Source organism: Neolamprologus multifasciatus, chromosome 1 (assembly GCF_963576455.1).
Source record: "Neolamprologus multifasciatus chromosome 1, fNeoMul1.2, whole genome shotgun sequence".
Taxonomy (NCBI): Eukaryota; Metazoa; Chordata; class Actinopteri; order Cichliformes; family Cichlidae; genus Neolamprologus; species Neolamprologus multifasciatus.
The window spans coordinates 33,985,458-34,006,621 of NC_140439.1; the positions used below are offsets into that span (position 1 = coordinate 33,985,458).

General features: G+C 38.7%; 1 protein-coding gene across 2 annotated transcripts in view; it reads right to left on the reverse strand.

Moving 5' to 3' along the window:
* Positions 1 to 729: 729 nt before the first annotated feature.
* LOC146526140 (myocyte-specific enhancer factor 2A-like) overlaps positions 730 to 21,164 on the reverse strand; it is a 52,611-nt gene continuing 32,176 nt past the window's right edge. For both annotated transcript variants that reach the window (XM_085155892.1, XM_085155881.1), the window contains 7 exons: positions 11,496 to 11,630; positions 11,022 to 11,229; positions 9,484 to 9,537; positions 8,477 to 8,613; positions 5,270 to 5,393; positions 2,937 to 3,039; positions 730 to 1,526 (listed from right to left, as the gene is read on the reverse strand). In XM_085155892.1, coding sequence (XP_085012018.1) covers positions 1,193 to 1,526; positions 2,937 to 3,039; positions 5,270 to 5,393; positions 8,477 to 8,613; positions 9,484 to 9,537; positions 11,022 to 11,229; positions 11,496 to 11,630 — 1,095 coding nt within the window. In that variant the 3' untranslated portion in view covers positions 730 to 1,192. The remainder of the gene's footprint in view (positions 1,527 to 2,936; positions 3,040 to 5,269; positions 5,394 to 8,476; positions 8,614 to 9,483; positions 9,538 to 11,021; positions 11,230 to 11,495; positions 11,631 to 21,164) is intronic.

Here is a 21,164-nt window from a genome sequence, read left to right on the forward strand (position 1 = left end):
TGGGGGGTTTTGGGCTTTATTTGATAGTTTAACAGTGATGAGTAGACAGGAAAGAGGGGGAGAAGGTGCAAAGGTCTCCAGAGATCCGACTCGAACCCAGGCCACTGCATTTCAGCTGTAAGGCAAACAGACGCCTCCTCGACCAGTAACTTTTTTTTTTTTTTTGAATTGTTTCCTAAGCTTTCTTCACAAAGCCAGTTTATCTATTTATCTAAGAAAGGATACAAGTGGTTCTGTAGTATAGTCTTTAACAACTTTGCTTGGCAAGCAAAAGGTTGCTGGTTAAATTCCAGCCAGAGACACAAATCCCCTCTGGGATTGTACCAGGAAGGGCATCTGGCATAACACTGCCAAGTCAAATATGCAGACCTACCTGCTTTGGCGACCCCTTGTAACAAAGGAGCAGCTGAAAGTAGCTTTATCTAAGAAATTATGGGAGTTTCAGGAGACAAAGTGTGAAGGCAGGCAGATAAAACACACTGACAAAACGCTATAGTTACACCAAAAGTGATATATATTAAAGATACTATGTACAAACAATAGTGACATGTTTTGGTAGTACATATACAAGTGTCCATGGCTTTCGATTTCAAATCTGAATGAAATATTGTATAATTTTGTGCACAATATAAAAACACACACAACATAGAAAACAGTATACTGCTTTGGCTGATATAAATACGTGTTTTTATAAAGAGGAGTAACAGAAATGATGATGTGGAGGGAGTATTGCTTTCACGATGGACTCATTTTATGGTTTTAAACCCTGAGAAGATTAGAAATGAATTGGTTGACACCAAGTAACTTTACCCACTCATGAACTTTGATTTTATGCTTTGTCTCTCTTCCATCCAGCGCCACAGTGCACTGCAAATGGAAATAACTGTACTCTACTGTAACTGTACTGCATTTGGACCCAGATATTTAATCTGCAAAGCTTTAATTGCTTGTAAAAGAAGAAAATAAGATTAAATGAAGTACAACTGTAATTTCAGCTTTATCCAATCCAGAATGCTCAGACTAATGTCGCTCAACCCTTCTCAAGAAATTCTGAATAACCAAAACAACAGCAAAAAAAAATTTTTTTAAAGCAAATTCAACAGAACACATCAATAAAAACCACATTTCATTTGCACAACAGTGTCCTTCCTGTTTTTTGCCCTGGTGCAGCTTCTCGATGTAGCTCCAGGCTCTATGTCACCCAGCTGTCCATTCGGATCCGCTTGACTGTCGGACTCTCCCTGCCCTCTGACCGACTCGCAGGGAGCAAGTGGAAGTCAGGTCGCTGCTGCTCTTCCCGGTCACTGCCGCCCTCGTGAGAGCTGCAGGAGGAGCCAACGCTGTCAGAAGGGGACCGCCCCATCTCTGCTCGAGCTGATGAGGAGGCAGAGGAGTGAAGATGAGGGTGAACATGTGGATGGGTCATGTACCCAGACTGGCTGAGGTGGTCGCGGGGTGGAGAGATTGGCTCGGCTTTGATGTTGATGTTATGATTGGTGCTGATGGAGAGAGTGGAGCTTCCTGACCTACAGACAGAGGAAGAGAAAATTTCAGGCTTTGACTCTGGAGTGAAGATGCCATCTGGTGGTGACATGGCTGTAATCGGCCTGTAAACAGAAACGTTTTCTCTGAAAACTGTGGCTATTGAGTACATTTAATAATAATAATAATAATAATAATAATAATAATAATAATAATAATAATAATGTATTTAAAGTAAAAAGTGGAGATAATTGTATTTATGTTTAAAGCTCTTTTAAACATCTACGTTACCACAGATTAAGAGGCCAGTATTGTACTTACAATTTGATTGATTTCATAGCTAGAGTAAAATATGTCTAATAGACGTAACATATAGCAGATAAGTTGAGATTATAAAATAGCTTTTTATTACATACATCACCCAAAAGTACATAACTTCATGGTCTTACACAAAAGCAAAAATGTGTGATGTTTGAACCAGAATGGTTATTAATGCCTCTTTATTACATATTTTAGGGCAATTATCTATGTCATGGAATCTGTTATCATTAGGGTTGCACCGATACCGATACTGGTGTCGTGTATCGGGCCGATACTGTAAAATGTGTGTGTACTCATACTCGTAAAAGTTAACCGATACCATGAACCAATACCAACTTATTTCATTAATCAGAGGGTGGCTTGTCATTTTTGTTGTAGTTTTTTAGATTGGCCACTAGGGGGACATCCCGCGCTAAACAGGCACAGGGTTAGGCGAGTGAGACTGGCGGCTCCAGATAAAAAAGAGAAACTGGAGGCTGCTGTAGCTAGGCTAAACAAAATGTCAGCAGTGTGGACCGCAATAACTGCAATAATTTAAACGTTTATTTTATTCGCAAACCTAATTTGTATTTATTTTTTTTCCAAACAGAAGTGTTTATTTATTATTCTGAAAGCTCGAGACAGTGCCAATAGTTCAGTGATATTTTGTAAAATTACAATGTGGAGACTCTGCAATAATTTAACAGAAGTGCTTATTTTTCACTTGAAATTTTTTTGTGGTCATTTTTATTAAGATTTTATTTTTTTTCGGCAGGGAATATAATAAAACCGGTCTTCCAATTAATTGTATTTGTGTGTGTGTGTGTGTGTGGTAGAAGTATCGGTTTTTGTACTCTGTATCGGCAAGTACTCAGATCCAAGTATCGGTATCGTATCGGTTTGAAAAAATTGGTATCGTTGCATCCCAGTTATCATATATATTATATTTATGTATATATTTATACATATTTGCATTTCTCCAACTCTGTGCACGCTACTTCAGTTTACTGCACACTGTCTGATCAGGTAATTTTTAACTTTATGTCAACAACACAGTATGTCTTCACAAAAAAAAAAAAACAGTGTAAAGAAATGGTTAAACATTTAATCTGTAAATCATGAAGGGAGACAGTTTAACTGTGTCAGGCTCTTACCCCATGGAGCTCAGCTGCTGTTGCTCCCATGCTGCCATTGAGCTCAGAGAGGGCCCTGCAGCAGAGTTAAAGCCTGATAACTCTCCACTGTTCAGGGAGTAATCTGACAAAGACAGAAGGAGAGAGACTAATAATAATAATAATAATGATGGATTGCATTTATATAGCGCTTTTCGGGACCCCTCAAAGCGCTTTACAATACCACTATTCATTCACTCTCACATTCATACACTACATGCACATCATGCCGATCAAAAAGCATTACACTTCTATAAAAGTCAAACATTACCTTTTTTAACAACACTTGAATACAGTATAAACGCTGCACCGCAACTTCTCTTACATTCTTGTTATGAGCTGCTAAGCTACCTGAAACTATTTCACTTTTAGTAATGTGCTGAAAATTTGTAAAAGTGAAACCAGAACTCGCCCACTAGAGCCCTGTATTCGCCCACATGCCGTGAGGCCTCTATACTCAGTTTTGGGACACAAGGTAGCTGAGAGGCTTTGAAAGTTGGTATTTTGTTGATGACTGGATTAAATCATTGTGTTTGAAAATACTTATAGTACACAACAACACAGAGAACTCTGTTGTGTAGCATTAGAAAAATATTTCAATACTATATCATTTGGCAACGATCGCACTGTTTTTAGTTAGTTAGCTAACTTTAATTAGCTATTTCAGGGTATTTTTTTAATATAACTGAATACAGACTGGATAGAGTGCTTTGAAAAAAATTAAATGTTAAAGAAAATTCAATGGCAGGGCTGTTATGTGCTTGGTTGTCTTAGGGGAATCTTTACACAGTCTGCACTTGGGGCCTTGTCTGGTGTGGTAGACCACAGCATCTATGGATCTTGTACTTAGAGCTGGTTCCTGTGCTGCCATGATTAGTGCCTCTGTGATGTCTTTCAATCCAGCTTTGTCCAGACACTGGTAGGATTTCTGAATGTAAGCCACTTCTTCTATCTGCTGCAAACCGTGCATGTGCCTATCCTCCCATGATGGTTTGTCTCCTTGCACCTCTTCTTTCTCAGGTTTCTGCTGCCTAAGGTATTCACTAAGCACACGGTCAGTTGTGGCCATGTTGTTGTTGATGTTTGTTGTCTCATCCTGGACAGTGGTTTGGTTTATTTCAGAGAGATAGAAGGCAGGAGAATAAACCAGCTATACTCAGTTGAAGGGGATATGGGAGAAGGACGCAGCCCATAACGGCAGTGCTCAGTGGCTGACCTTTTGCACACTCACACATCCATGATTCACAGTTACCACTGTGCAGCCAGTGTAGTAGTCCTGGCCAGGTCAACATAAAAAAAACACACACACACACACTGTACAAAATCTGATCTAGACTAAATTGGTTTTATTTAACCAGAGAATGTCCTGCCAGTGTTCATAAGACTTCTTTTCATTTTCCTTGGCAAGGTTTAATGTTGTAGTTTTATTCCACTTGACCACAATGAGCAAAAACGCCCCATGTGAAACAATTACCCATCTCTTGTTTGATAGAAGTTTATGCTAACTGCAATTTATGGATACTCACGGAGACTTTTGTTGTTGTTAGTAAGGCTTTTCCTTTACATCCAAACACCTGAGTCATTTTCATTTTACCTATATTCGCAGCCTTTACTCTTGTATTCCATCCCATATCGGTATGAAATCTCACAGCTGCAGTTTGTTATTTTTTCAGGGAATTCCTTACAATCAAGAACTATTAGAAACAATTCAGGCTAAAACGAAAACAAAAAAGTTATTATTTTTCAAGCCGCTTAATAAGCTAGAAAACCTTCCAGTGTGACTGAACTAAAGCATTTCTGGATAGAAGAGTGGGTCAAATTGCCACCATGAATGCCAGAGACTGATCTCTAGATATCAAAAGTATGTGGTTGCAGCTACTGCTGCTAAAGCTGGCAGTTTGGCAAGCTATTAGGCCCAGGGAGCAATAAATTTTTTCTACATTCATCTTTTCACTTCCATCCAAGTAGCATTTAAATCTAGCATTTTGTATTTTTTCAGGCTGCTGTTGCTTTATGTTATTTTTATTTTAAAGATCTAACAGTGTTTATGTTAAATGAATGGAATACACACAAAAATAGAGGAAATTCTTTTAAAAATTGCCCTGATACAGTCGGTCATACCATTATAAACTGTCTAAAAGAGCTGAAATTTAACACCACCTAATTAACTCAGCAATTCCATAAACCAATTAAAACAAACCGCAATGTACTGTTTTCTTATTTGATTTTTTTGGGGGGCATACTGTAAAATATTGAGGTCAGCAGGGCTAAGGTAACTACAGAAACACAGCACGAATAGTAAAAAGAACTTGTACCGTTGTAGGCAGAGCCGATGCCAGCATAGACCAGACTCTGATGGGGTAGACTGGGTGTGGTGATAGAGACAACTGGTGTGGAAAGAGGCTGACTGGACTGACTGCTACTCATCCTTTGGTTATTCTGAAAACAAATAATAAACAAAGACATAAAGTCACTAAGTTCACTCATGAAATGTTGCTCTTCTCTTGGTTTGTTGCTTTTTGTGCTTAGATCGCAATTACAGTGTTCGCGAGAACTAGACTTGTAATGCCCCATTTCAACCACAAGATGTCAGTATAAGCTCACATCCCCTGTTTTAAAAACAAAACAAAAAAACATTAATCAGTTCAAAATATATAGTTTTGAATTTCCTACACTTCCCATAGTGCTAGCAGAAGTTGCACATGAATTGAACAAGGATTTACATTCTTCTCAACAAAACTGAATGTTTTGTAAAGACAGAAGTCGAACAGAAATCCACTAACTATTCAGAAACTGCAGTTAGTTTTTAAGATCTTTAGTTTAAAAAATGTACTTTTTGAATGTTTATGTTTAACCCAAGACTTGATAGTCTAATTTATCAGTCAGTTTCCTTTAATGACATGAAATCCTCTTCTTTTCCAAAAAGCGATATCAGTGCAATTTATTTGGCTGTCTGCTTTTGAAAAACACACAACTGAAATATCAACTGAATAGCAGCAGGTAATTCATTCTTAATTATTCATTGTCCTAAAATAGCCTATCAGTTCAGAACAGGTGGCTCATGAAGTCAACTTATCACACTGAATTTAGGAGTTGTTTTTCGTTCATCTTTCAATCACGTCACCCTGAACCAGGTCATTCATTGCTCAGCAAACATAAAAACAATGGGTTAACCAACCCATACATGTCTCATTCCCTGTGTTTTCTATGGTGTCCTTGCGTTTGTGGACTACAGATAATGCACTACAGAATCCAAGTTAAAGCTATTATGGTAGTGAGTAGCAGACACAGACATCCTGTTAAGAAATGCAGACCCCCTCAGTTGTTTTTGCTTTGTTGGGTTCGCCTGTTTGTGCAAAACACATTAAACAAAGCATGCCGCTTACACTAACATGTGCACACATGCATACGGGAGGAAGTGAAAGGCAGTTTCAAAATGATCACACTGAGGAGGAGTTGTGAGACCACAACACAACATCTTTTGCTGGAGTGAATGAAAAGCAGAAAGAAAAAATATGAGCGGCTTCTTCTGTTGGTTTAAACAGGGTGGAGGCATTAGTCGTATCACGGTTCGGATTTTATAAGTGTTCCAGCTTCAAACGACTGCAAACCCATTCAGCACAGTTCCTGAAAACTAAATCAGACTCTGCCAGATTCTGTTTCCTGCAAACATGACAACAATAAATTATTTGTCACCCAGTCACCGATAATTGACAAACAGATAAGATCAACAGAATGATGAGGAATTATGATTACTTAATGTAGAATGAATGGCTGCTGATTCCTCACTTCTGCAAAAGAAATTTAGTCACTCTGAATTTCAGTGACATTAAACATCGCTATTAAAACTTTAAAAGCTACCTATAATGCGCTCTGAATTTGTCATCGAAATTATATTTAATATAGATTTATTTTACTATTAATTTCTAAATAGTCCGGATATTCTTTTCTTATATCGCACATATGTGAAACTCTTCCTTTTTCTATGAAAAGACCTTGACATTAATTTCTAGAACACCAGAAAATAGAAACTCATATCCTTCTGCAATATGTAAAAATCCCCTGGAAACCACAACCAGTAGAATAATGGAGCTGGTCGGTCACCATAAAAAGAAAAATACAAAGAAAAGAGCGTCAGTTTCCATTGTTTACTAATTGTTACATCATGTCTGAGCACAGTGTGGGAGGCAAGGGCAACAGTAGGAGAGTTAAGGGCAAATCAATAACTTCAGCGACCCGGCACAGCTGCAGAATGTGGAATCTTAAGAACGGAAAACAGACTCCTTCTACAGTCTTCCAAGTCATCTTACACAACCATGAACCGGTGCTCTGATGTCATGTGTATAAGAACCGTAGCTGTGTGTACCGTGCAGATTTTAAAGCACTTTTTTATGCCCAATTTTTCGCACTTGATATTATTTCTGCATTTCTGTTCTACTGGTACTGAGTCTAAACAAGACTTGAGCTTCCGTAAAGAATTCGCACTGCCCTCACAAAGAGGCATATGACTTGGAAACTTAGTCGAACTGTCGGTCTTTTCAGATGAACAGGTTGTTGTTTTCCAAAACTTTTGGGCATAATTTGAACTAATAAGCTTTTACATTCTTTTCTGTGTTAGTTTAAGCTGCTATTTAGTGTGAACGCCAATTTGGGTCATAGATTTTATGATGAGATATATATGCATTTAGTCAAATGTGTGACAAACTTCAGTCTGGAAACCCTTCAGGCTAGTCTGTTGACTCCGCCTCTGAGTATAATGGGCGATCTTTCACAGCTTCTGGTGTAGCCAGTGGGCTTTCTAAGGTGGCACTCCCCTTTTACTCTCCACACAGAAATTTTACCTAAAGCCTACTGCTACTGGTTAAATCCTAGATTTTTTCTTTTGGAAACACTAACTAAAAGTGGAACATAAACAGAACTTTGCACCTTGCCTATAGATTCTGTACATCCACATGTGTTTTAAAGAGATTACGGGAACCTTAAATGTAATCAAAAGAGTGTTAGTTCACAATAAGACTGAATCTTGTTGAGTCTACTGGAAGGGACTATAAAGAAGTAGCAGCGAAGTCGGTCAAATGAGGCAAGTTTTTGCCAGTATTGTCCGTTTTTCAAAGGAACTATGATTTCATCTGTAAAACCACCAACCATCTGCCCCAAATAGTGTCAAACCAATTGTTCTCAGAAGTTGTTGGCCCACTCCGTGGTAATCTGTGTCATATATTTTCCCTGTTCATGCCTGACTCCAGCATCCCACAGGCTTAGAAAACACAATGTGCTGTTCTGATTCTTAATAAAATCCAGATCAGGAATCAAAGGTTCATGGTTTTATAGAGCTGTCAGCAGCTAGAGGACTCTTCCCAGTTCCAGTCAAAACTAAAACTACATCACATGTTACAAGCTTGATTGTTGTTCTGTATTGGACCTAAATAAATACATAAAGTTTTAGGTAACATTTTTGAGAATATTACTCATTATAAAGGCTTTTTTGTTTTGGTCTTAAATATAAAAGAAAACACACTTACCAGTGTTTGCATCATTCCTTTGGAGTGGGGGATGACGACCCGGAGGTCTGTCTTGCGGCTGGTAGGGACCATGCTGTTCCCATGAGGTGGAGGAGGAGGAGGAGATTTTGATGGTATGATTTTTCCAAATCCATTCACTAAATACAGACGTGTGGAGAATGTTAAGAAGTGATGGTAATTCAATTCCAACTTTCACTTAAGTGCTGATTCTAGCTGCTTTTTGTAAGAATTTTGCAAAGGATTTTTTTTTTTGTTAATGGAAAGCATCATGCATATAGCACAAGTTTTAAATATTTAGAGCTTTGGAATGCACTTGAAAATGGAGTGGGGTATTACAGTCTCGTGTATTAGATCCATTAAATCAACATGTCCACAGCCAAGTTCTGCATGAAGGCTGGAGAAAGTACAGCTATATATTATACAGGAGATAATCATGAATAATTCACATTTTCTCTCTCTTGGCATTACATAATGGCAGTGTTCCTGAGAAGGAGAGCACGGACATGGCAGGAGGAGGATTATGCAAAGACAGTTTGTAGAAAGGGTTGTGGACCAAAGCATAAGGGCAGAAGAGCAGCAACAAAAACCAGGAGGGATGAGGTGCAGCCAGACTCCTGGAAGAACACATCCCTCCACTGGCCTTAGTTGACCAATAGCAAATCCATCACCATCTTACTCTATCTTACTCTATTTTAAGAAGCGCTAACAGAACCTCAGAGGAGCCATGAACAAATTATCAGATTCTTTCTGTGGAACCTCTTTCTTATATTTCATTCTTTCGTAATTTATTGGCTAATTTTAATCCCTTAAGGCCTCTAGAAAGAAAATTAAGAAAACAAATAACTATTTGTTCAAACAGATCACACACAGTTAACACATGCAGCTGCTCACATGGGATCACAAGCAAAACAAGCTTGCAAAGACTGCTCCATATGCAGGGAGTTGTGTTTGTGCGTATGCAGTATACATGTCAGAGCGTGTTTGTTAAACTCCCGTTGGATACATACCAGTCGGTCCAGATCCATTTTGCAGAGCCAGCTCGGAACTGCCCTGCAGGCCACCTGAGGATAAACACAACACACTCGTTAGGATTCGTTATTACATTTTCCTCGCATTTAATGTTCTGCTGTCACTAAGAACCACTCTGCATGCATCCATCTTTTTATCTTATTAGTAAGATTTTAAATAAGACTGCAGCTTTAAGTAAGATTGCTTTAGATCGTTCACTTTCCATCTGCTCGAATGTATTTTCCCCAGCAGGGGCTTTTTCTGTACAATAACAGTTGAACTGTTGTTTTTATCAGATACGCTGTCTTCAAATCAATGTTTAAAAAGAAATAAATACAATGGACAGTGTTGGGAAGGTTACTTTTAAAATGTATTCCATTACAGAATACATGCCCCAAAATGTATTCTGTAACGTATTCCGTTACGTTACTCAATGAGAGTAACATATTCTGAATACTTTGGATTACTTAATATATTATCATGCTGTTTACAACTACGTGAATGTACTATTGCTGTGATTTATTACTGTTACTGAAGGTCCGCGGCTCCGAACCGTAGTAAAGGGACCTCTGGCTGATACCTTGGGTTCTGTGTCGGGCTCGTAGCCAAAAACTAGCTTTACTTTGTTGTCTGGGTCAACTTTGCTAGCGAGAGACAGAGAGAGGCGTTGAAAGGCTGCTCCAACGGAACTTATTGTTTTTGGAGGAAAACACGAACACGGTGTACAGTCGAGTCTTAATAGCTTACTTACAACTGGGCTCGTCAGGCACTCTTCTTGGCTGCAGTGGTTATTATTATATTTACATGCTTCCAGCTCCCGTTTTTGCTCCGTGACAACTGGTACTTTTCCTGTTTCTCCCTCCCTCGCTCACAGACACATAACGGGTATGGCAGTCCATTCTCCCTGCAGCACGGACTACACTGCCTATGATGCTACATTCTTTAGAGCTATACCTGTAGCATTCTGCCTGTTAGCTTAGCACAACAACAACAAGGCGCTCTCTCACCCAGGAAACACAGAGAGAGAGAGCGTCACCCTGTAACCATGGCAACCGTAACGCCGCCGCCTGGAACAACAGAACGTAGCTGTCAAACAAAACCCGAACAGTCCTGACCCGCCACAATATGAAACAGGGAAGTGCTGCCATGTAATCCATTTATTTCAACAAAGTAACTGTATTCTAAATACCACCTTTTTAAACGGTAACTGTAACGGAATACAGTTACTCATATTTTGTATTTTAAATACGTAACGGCGGTACATGTATTCCGTTACTCCCCAACACTGACAATGGAAATCAGTAATTCCTCCTGCGCAGAATGTTTGCATGGCTCATCTCCTGCATCTCCATTAAAAACTACTATACTGTCTAATTCAAATACATAGTCTCTCTTCTACTCATAATTCTAAGGCTTATCTGGACTTCCTTGCACACATTCATTTTCATGTCTCCTCTGAGTTATTGTCATCGGCTCAGTGTGCAGTTTAACAGTAATTTTAGTTACCAAAGAACAACACAAAGTTCATATTACTCACCTCCAGCACTCGGGGGTCTTTGTGAAGAGTTTATGTTTCTGTGGAGGTGCGAGTGAGGTGAGGAGAGGATACCACCGTCAGCCAAAGCTGCTGTGGCTGCAGCTAGTGCCTGGGAAGTTGCCCCTCCTCCTCCACTGTGACTGTAGGCCATGCTGCCTGGTGCTACGTGCATGAAGTGCTGTTGATGCTGCTGCTGCTGGCCTGTGGACTAAGAAGGCAGCAAGAGACAAAAAGAGCCAATCAACATTAAAATGAAATACATCAACTGGGAAAATGCAATTGTCTTTTATCAGTTGTATTGTCTTCATCTTTGTGTCTGTGAGCATGATCAGACATATTATCACCACAGACTGTGGATGGAGGATATATGACTGGAAGGTTCTTAATTAATGACCCTACAGAGAAAATGGGGGTGGGAACAGTCACTAAACAAAATGTTGAAAACCAACAAAAAAAAAAAACAACGCAACTTACAATTTTATGAGTTTTCATCATGTTGTCAAACTCTTCATTAATCTTCTTATATTTTTCTTCAGTATTAGGAGTGAGGACATAGGATGCGTCAGCATCAGGGCTGTCGCAGCCTCTGTGTTCCTTCTTGTTAAGGGCCTGTAGGTGAAATAGTTATAAAGGAGTAGCATTAAAAAAAAACAAAAGGGAAAAACAGATAAGCATTGGTTAAAAAACAAACAAACAAAAGCCTTTCACCACCAGTTCTTTAGTAAAAGGTTAAAATGAGTAAAAACATGTAGTTTAATGAGCATTTCCCCTGATAATCTGATTGTTGAGAGTAGAGACAGAAGAGAAAGAGTATGCGTAGTCAGTACATAAATTGATTGTGGAACATTAAAATTGAGGTGCTACCAAAAACAGGATGTGTATGGATCTGGTTGCTCCATGTGTACTATGGTTGAAATCAGGAAGGGTAACTGACCACTGAGAACACTAGAAATCAGATTCAAGTCTCGTAACGCTCACTGTACATAGCTGCTTCTCAGACGCTGAGAACACATTTACAAATTTACAGGTTTATAGTCAAAACCTTTTTTTTCCTGATGCACCTTTGAGCATATTTCTATACAGACTTATCAGGCAAGGTGTTAGTTGCAGAGGTGGCAAAAGTGCAGACATTCTATAACTAAGTATAGATATTAGTAGGGGTGGGGGGGAGGAATCGATACTGTGTAGTATCGTGATATTTTGTTTGCTAATAATGTATCGATACAGGGACAGCAGAAATTGATATTTTGTTACAAAAAAGGTTTTTGTGCTCTGACTTCAGAGCATGTTGATCCTTTTTCTGAGCAAGAATCCTGACATTCCTTCACTGTCCAAATGTGTTTAACTTTTTTTTTGGCAGCAATAAACATGACAGTTTACTTATTTTAATTTAAGACAAGTTTTATTTTAATTAAGTTTAAAACTTTTTTATTTAATGTAAAATTATATTTTGTTTTAATTTACTTTCAAATTCTTCAGTTGCTGAAGGGGCTGCATAGTTTTCATAAACTGCATAGTTCAGAATAGCTATAATTGTACCAGATGGTTGATTCAGTTAAGGTGGACTAGACTGTAATACAAACCGTTCAGTTTGTCAACAATAAAACTGAAATGAGAGAAAGACTGAGTGCGAGACTTTGATATTAGATAAAATGAATATTGATAAAGTTTACCTTTATGTACAGAATCTGAATATCGCAAAATATTTTTAAAAATTGCAATAATATCGTATCATGCGTTAAGTATTGTGATAATATCGTATCGTGGGATGTATGGTGATTCCCACCTCTAGATATTAGTGTTAAAATATTTTCAGTTTTACTTAAGTAAAGAAGTACAGGCTCTGGGTGAATGAGGCAAGTTGTGTAAAGCGCTTTGAGTGCTCAGATAACGTCGGAAAGCGCTATATAGGAACCAGTCCATTTACTTCACACTAGGCTTTTTTTAAATGTGTTTCACCTTTTGTACACAGTTTCTTACTCAGTCTACACACATAAAAATAAACCTAATCTCTGAGCTGCACCAATAAAGGTACTTAATCTGCACAATCACTGACAAACAAGATGAAACTGTAAAGTGGTCTTAAGCACGTCCCTGATTATTTACTGGAAGACACTAATGTGACACTGACCCTCATCAACACCTATTTCAGCTTCAGTTTCTAAGGTGAGAAAGTTTTAATGTCTCAGTATCTCAGCTCTAGAGCAGTATAGCACCTTGTGGAGACAAATATTATCTGCCTCCATATTTACTATGAAGACTTTGTGACTTTTGAAGCCGCTGCTCTGTGTAGTTTGCACTTTACGGGTTTTCTTCCTCTAAAGAGAGGCTGCTCCATAAAGCAGACTTGCTGATCTTCTGTAGCGACCTTTTAAACATAATGAACCAGAGCACACACATATGTTTTTTAGAGCATGCCAGAAACAACTTTGAATGTAGTTCGATGGTTTTAATTATGTAAGGCAGACAGACAGGGAAATAAAAGGCAAAGAGTTGACTGTTAATGGATCCCTGAGCGTCACTGAGAGTGAGCCATCAAATTAGATTCACAACTCCTGTGTCTGCGGAGGGTCATATTACTACTGGCAGTGTAGCTTAGACAAAGCTCTACAGTGCTGTCAAAGGCAGTGCTGGTAAAGAAAATTGTACTTTGGAACAGGAACTAAATCTTGGGTTGGAATTCCATTCATGGTAAAGGCTAGAGCCCAAGCCGAGTATCACAAATCATCAACATTCTTCAATTATTATAGTTATTAAACACTCACTTGCCACTCTTTTAGTTACAAAAGTCTTTAAAACAAATATCTGACACTAACAACTAACAACTCACTGCATGTAGTCATGTTAACATCGTCAAAATGACGTCCCAGAGGTCAAAGTAAACATCAGAATGGGGAAGGCTGATGACTCAAGTGTCTCCGAACATGGTGCCAGATAGGCTGGTCAGAGTATTGCAAAAACTGATGATCTACTGGGGTTTTTCCAACACAACCATCTCTACATTATAAAGAGAATGGTCTGAAAAAGACAAACTGTTCATTGAGCAGCAGTTCTCTGGAGCTGCTCTCATATTCATTCAATTCAATTCAATTCAATTAAATTTTATTTATATAGCGCCAAATCACAACAAAAGTCGCCTCAAGGCGCTTCATAGATACAGAGAAAAACCCAACAATCATATGACCCCCTATGAGCAAGCACTTTGGCGACAGTGGGAAGGAAAAACTCCCTTTTAACAGGAAGAAACCTCCGGCAGAACCAGGCTCAGGGAGGGGCGGCCATCTGCTGCGACCGGTTGGGGTGAGAGAAGGAAGACAGGATAAAAGACATGCTGTGGAAGAGAGACAGAGGTTAATAACAGATATTAATCTCTGTCATGGCAGAGATCAAAGCATTAGTACTTTGATCTCTGCCATGTACTTAAGTACAAACGGTATCTGAATATTCTGTTCACTATGCAGCCCTATTCATCTTTTTGATGCTAACTTGTTTAACAAGTACTTCAGACATGTTTTTTTCCTGGAAAGACCCGTCTGCTACAGCCTGGGATAAAATAAGACTGACAAACCCTGTAACAACAAAACAATGAGCTAAAAGATGCTGTAATTCTCCAGTGGATTATAGGCCTCCATAAGCACATTAATAAGTGATGGTACATTTCAAATATTTAACATCAACATGTGTCATGCATTAAAATAGAAGAAGATACGTAATTCCCACTGTACATAAAATCAAGTGAAGCATGGCAGCACTGCACTGCAAGCTGGTTTTGAATGATTAGGTTTAGATGACTAGTTTGAAATACAGACCGATTAACTGATATTTGGTCATTTTCAGCACCCGGCCTTTGGCAGATGAGTCACTCTAATAAATAAATAAACAAAAAGCATGCCAATATCATGCAAGCCTGCACAATTACATAATTTCCCTGGTATCCATCACCTCATCTCTGCTCATCTCACGTCATAGCGTGAAATGAAAGGACCATCAGGGCAACACACCACCCAGCTGACTGTTGGCCCAACACAAGTGCTCTGCATTCCCAGACACTAGTACTTACTTAAAGCTTTAAAAACACACACAAATCTATTTCCACAACCGCTGACCGCTTAAAAAGTCACTCACTCAGTTCCTGTACAATCCACTGGCTGCTGCATTTGAGTTCTAGTAAATTCAAGCTAAACAGAAGGACAAAGGATGCACATATTTTCTGACCATTCAGTTCAACACAAGCTTTAACTAATCCTGTCTGACTGCTTGTTTGTTGGATGCTATTGTTTGACAACTATGTTATTTTGTCTAATTATGGGAAGAGATATTACAGTATATTATGTGGGATACCAATTACTTGTAATTACTCAAAGTGACAGTTTTCAAACACAGTAACCATCAGGGATTTAAAAATGCTGTAAATTACAGAAGGAAAAAGGATGCAAAATGCATCCAAATTTGCAGATCTGCTGCAAAACCCTTTGACTATCCACCATCATGCTGTGCATTTTTTCAGCAAACAAATGATGTCCAATACAAAGAGTCTGGTGCAGACATTTGCAAACACATTTGCAAATATTATACATCTGTCTTCTGGCAAGACTACCAAAGGAAAACACTGTGACACATAACCTATATTGAAATAAAGGCATTGGAATGTGTCTCTGTAAACAAGAAGGCCGGGAATGTTGTTTAAAAATTCATCTGTGCTTTCAAAGACTAATGTCTGTCGTGTGAAAGTGAGCTCTGGCACAAAGCCTTGACTTAGCTGCTGATTAACATCAAATGGTCACACTAATATCTATTCTGGTCCAAGTGTCACGTTAACAACAGACAAAAAAAGATGCAGGAAAATCCCCTATCTGGCTGCTTTAAAGCTTTAATATACTGGCATTCTAATGTATACGCACTGTAAGTCTTCACAGTACCTTGTAAATATATGTGACGCAATACCAGAGCAAAATGTACCATTCCAGCAATGAGATTAAGCATATAATGAATGTGTAATTATTATTAATGATGTGAGGAGACACGAGCTTGACATGAGCTCTTTTAGTTGCTCCGCTCAGAAGTTTATTAGTCTGCAATCATTCTCTGAATCAGGTGAGCCCTGTGCTTGACCTTGCAACAGCTGTTATCAATTATCTGACCACACACTTTCTTTGAATATTACATACTAGTTTTAAAGAATTAAACAAACAGCTTTCATTAGAGATGTGACAGTGGATACAGTACCCCACAGTATGTATCTCCACAGATGCTGGTTCGCAGCACTACATCATGTCTGGGCACTATCTTAAAGTGGCTGTTAGAGGATATGACAGTGTGTATGTGTGTCCTTATCATCTCAAATGTCAAAGTCGGCTTTAGTAGATCTCCAAAGGCATCTGGATCACTGCCACCACGAGGCACGAGCTGCACCACAAAGCGTCTTGACATGTGAGGGTGACGTCTTGTTGCTCTCGGGGCAACATCACAGATAAAATAAGACCCCCTCTTTCTCTGGAGCGAGTCTTTTCCAGTCGGGTGATTGCCCTATAGGCTAAGAATAGGCCAGGCATGGGAGTGCTTGAGGAGTGATCCAATGCATCTCTGGCAGAGAGAAAACACACAGCTCGCATACTTTGAAAGGCACACTTACATTTCACAGATTGCTTTCACGTGAAGCATCCTGTCACACAGAACTAAACCAAATCAGCTGTTGTGCGTTTTGCCACAGTGCCAGGTTTCACCGTGTTGTAGCGTTCTCTTTCTGTTATGCTTTTCATTCATCTCTGGGCTGTGCAGGCTGACAGGGCTGCACTGCTGCATACCTTGGACAACTGCTCTGTTGTTGTTGAAACTCAAGTCTGCTGGACACAAACTTGTCTCAATTATTATGACAAAAGTAATCTGTTAGTGATAGTAGCTGAACAGCGAGGACTTTGTAGCTGTTTTAGCTGGCAGGCCATTATCATTACAGGTTTGCTTGCTTCCACCTCCATTTATGGTTGACATTACATTTTCATGTACACACATGGAGAGACATTTCAAAAGCCTAGTGCTTGTAACATTGTATGCTAGTCTATCGCAAACACGTTGTTAGGCATGGAGTATAGGGTTTGCAGAATTACTCTGGTTGTGGAATGAACACAATCAATGGAAAAGAAAGTTTCTTTGAAACACCATCAGAACCAAGTGCATGGAGAGAAGGCCTATCCACGGGAATATTTGTACAGTTGTTTTTGTAATTTCAGTGAACTGGTCCTTTAAATAGCTTACAGGAGCCACTTTGTACTTGAATGTGAAGAAATTGTACTTTCATGAAGTATACAGTTAGTAATCCGAGTGATTAATTAGGACCTGTGAGCCAAAAACGACCGTTTGTTCTGCTGCCAAAACTGTTTTATTAGTTTAAAATTTCCAGATTTCCTGAACACTAAATTATAACCATGTGTAAGAATTTATCCAACCACAGAAACTTTGGAGATTATAAAATATGCTCTCATTTATACCAGGTTATCTGCTGCCATATTTGACATTTTTACTTTTTAGAGGTTAAGGAAGTTGCTGCTGTTGTGCCATATGGATATATGCACCCAACCCTTGCATACTCTCTGTGACATTTAGGAATAACTGCTGGTGCTTGAATGTGCTTAAAAGTCAAATTTATCCTGCGTGCAAAGAAAAAACTGTTTTTTGTAAGGCAGGGACTTCATGGCTTCCTGTTTATTGTGTCGTGAGCTTTACTGACACCATGAGAGTTGGCAAAAAAACAAACAAAGATTGGGTTTTGTATGGTAAAAAGTTACCATACAAAAGTATGAATGATATCACTCTTAATTTAATTCAAACACAAAATGGACTAATACCGTTTCATCTATTCTTTTAAAGCACTAATAATGGAAGGCTGACTTTATGGTATTGTTGAAAAAAGGAAGTGTATTAATACCCTTAGGTATGATGTTTCCACTTTATGCTTAGTAACGCAACAAGATAATGAAGCCGATAATGCAGCTTGTCAGTTAGTTCATCCAAATCAATGCCATGGATACCCTTTCCAAAAAAAATAATGACAGAGAAATATCTGAAGTATTGCTAAGATTGATCACATACTGAGAAATATTCAAACTTTACATCAAAACATTTCCCTACGCTTTCTTTCAAACAATGTAAAGGAAGACAAAGTTTGCTGGTATTATAGTAGCATCGCTCATGTGCAGATTTCCTGTGTGTGTCACAAGCAGCCGAGCTATTTGTGTGTTTAAGAGATAGACATCAGCAAGCATAATACGCCATCAAACAACGACAATGAATCCAAAGAAGCTTTCCGCTTCTCCTTCCAAACATGGGAAGACTGTTGTAGCCAGTGGGGTCCTACTTTACACATAGTCAAATTTCATGCCTAAATGTTGCAAATAGACCGACCGATATGTAAAAGAACACCTCTCACTTTCTGAGCTTTGTTTTAACCAGCTTGTCTGTCTGCGTGACATTTGCGGGAATAAACAAATAAAGGCTCAAAGCAGGCAAATCAAGGTTGGCTATTGGCCTAGAGAGCAGTCACAGGTGTCTGCTTGTGGTTAACAGCAGAATAGACAGGGTCATATTCCTTAGAATCATTATGGGCAACATCAATGATGCATATTAACTGCCTCCACCACCACTGTCACCACATCGAAAATTAATTCAGTGTTCGGTGATTGTAGAGTTTGATGAGATTTTCCAGGTTGACAAGTTTCTATTCTGCACTGGCTTATGGTTTTATTTTTCTTTTCAGCACAGTGCCTGTAGTTACCCTTGAAAAACAATGTCACATTTCCCAGGGAAGGTGAAACATTTGAAATAACAGTAAATTTAGAGCACACTGGAAAAAAGACTTGGCCAGACTCTACTGAAACAAACTTAAAAACCGAAGCTCCTCTTTTCCAGTAAGTGGAGCCATTTTGGAAGTAAATACATTCGTTTGGGAAGCTCGGGTTCCTTACAATTAACATTTGGTACAGCACTGCCAAGCGTGCACACGTGGCACTATCTTTATGAGATCACATAAGAGCGATGAAACTGAAGACAGTTTGGTTGATCTTCACTTTGATACAATTCTTTCCTTAAGATTGCAAGTTGAAGACTTGATTAAGGTTCTGGGAAGTCTAACTAAAGTTAGGTTAGGAGGACAGTGGTTATGGTTTGAATTAGCGTAAGACCAAAGAAAATGAAAATGAATCCTCTGAAAGGATGGAAACAATACTGAGCGTGTGAGGAAAGAGTGTGGGAGCAGTAAATTAAGGCTTCCGGAGAGAAAAACACGCATTAGAAGCTTACATAAACAGTTACAAAATGAGTCACAATGACCATTCATTTTTAATGGCAGGGACACCGACTAAATGCCATGAAAACAGAACAGAGCTGCTCAGGGACCAGTCTCAACAGCATCACCACACTGATGACGCTATGGGACCAAGCAGAACGGGTGGATAGCTGGGTCTTATCACTGTGAACAGTCTGAGGTCCAGCCTATGTTTCATCATTTTTTTGCATTTCCTTTTTCACTGTGTGACAAAGTGGGTGAGAGTACCACTTGTCTATATTCTTAGTTAACATTCTTGTTTTGATTTAACCATATTTCACATGTAATCTGCAATAGGCAAAACATCTACTATCCTGGGTTTGTTTATGTTTTGCACTTTTACAGATTATCTAATATAACATTTTGGTTTAAATCAATTCCTACAAGTTTAAGTTAACATGTTCTTTAGTTCAACTGTTTATTTGTATTGTCTAGAACTTACCTTACCTACCTGTCTTCCAGAAACAAAAGGAGGAAATGTAGTTTTACTTCCTGCTTTATAGCTTCTGGGTTCATCTGAGGTCACAGGAAGAGACCAAGTGCGGGAGGGGAAGAACTCTTGTAATTTAAAGTTGATTTTAGAGGGTTTATGAAGAAATCGATTTATTGTTGTAATATGTATTGATTACACCACAGAGTTTATGTTGCCAGTAAAGAGTAGCAGTAGAGGTTTGAATATAATTATGTTCATCTTACCTACCGAATGGAATAGTCCAGAGGAGAAATCGTTTGGTTAAGTGGACTATTTAAGCAGAAGAACTCAGGTGTTTGAGAAGAAAGGTTCAGGTCAGTGTAGCTGTGTGCAGTTTGACCTTAATTTCTGTTGATTTAAGTTCAGTTGTGTTTATTTGAACTGAGTTAATTATAGAGTTGAGTTTCTTATTTGTTTCTTTGTAAATATTGTTTGGGTCACAAAATGGTGAATAAATCACTTGCTACACTGGACAGCATCAGTCTCCTGCACTTCTTTGACTGCTTAATTCAAGTCTTACCACACACTGAAAAGAAATGATAAGTAGACTAGTATACTCAGTAGATAAGCGTAGTAAGGCATTTGTTCTGCTATGTGAATTGGTTTAGAGTCAGGTGTATATTGAAATGTATTGCTATAGACAGAATTTGTAATCAGAACTCTTTACCTTACGCTCATTCACCACTTTCCACTACTCTTTCTCCTAATCAGAAGGTTCCAGGTTCAATCCCTGGCTTTTCAGTCTGAGAGCTATTCTTCAAAACCCCAAGATGCCCCTGATGTATCCGCCGTGTATGAATGGCAGTGTATGAATTTGTGAATCGTAGGTTAAAAGGACTTAGGCATAGAAAAAGGTGCTTGTATTAATGGGTGACTGTGATAGTAATAAAATGCTTTGAGATTAGGAAAGTGCCAGTCCAATTACCACTTATTTTAATGCCCCAGTAAACACAGTAACCAGTAGACATTAACATACGGTTAAACGAATATTCTCAATGACAGGCTACATTCATCATCAGCAGAGTTTACAAAGGTGGAATTTATGGCTGCACAGTTATTTGGATTGAGTTACATGTTACACATGTACCAGTACTTCCTGATGCTCACCAAACAAGTTTTTTAAATTCCCTATATTGAACATTTGGACCAGTTTAGAGACTTTCTTAGATGACCTCTTTAGTTATTTTATTGCCTTCTTTCATAGTGGAACTCAGTTTTGTTTTACCACTTTAAATCTTAATAACCTTTAGAGTTCCTATTATGCAGTAACTGTAGTACTGTACTGTAATCAGCATGAAATGAACACACTGCTTGAGCAATTTTATTCGTCTAGCATCACGTACATGAATTCTTC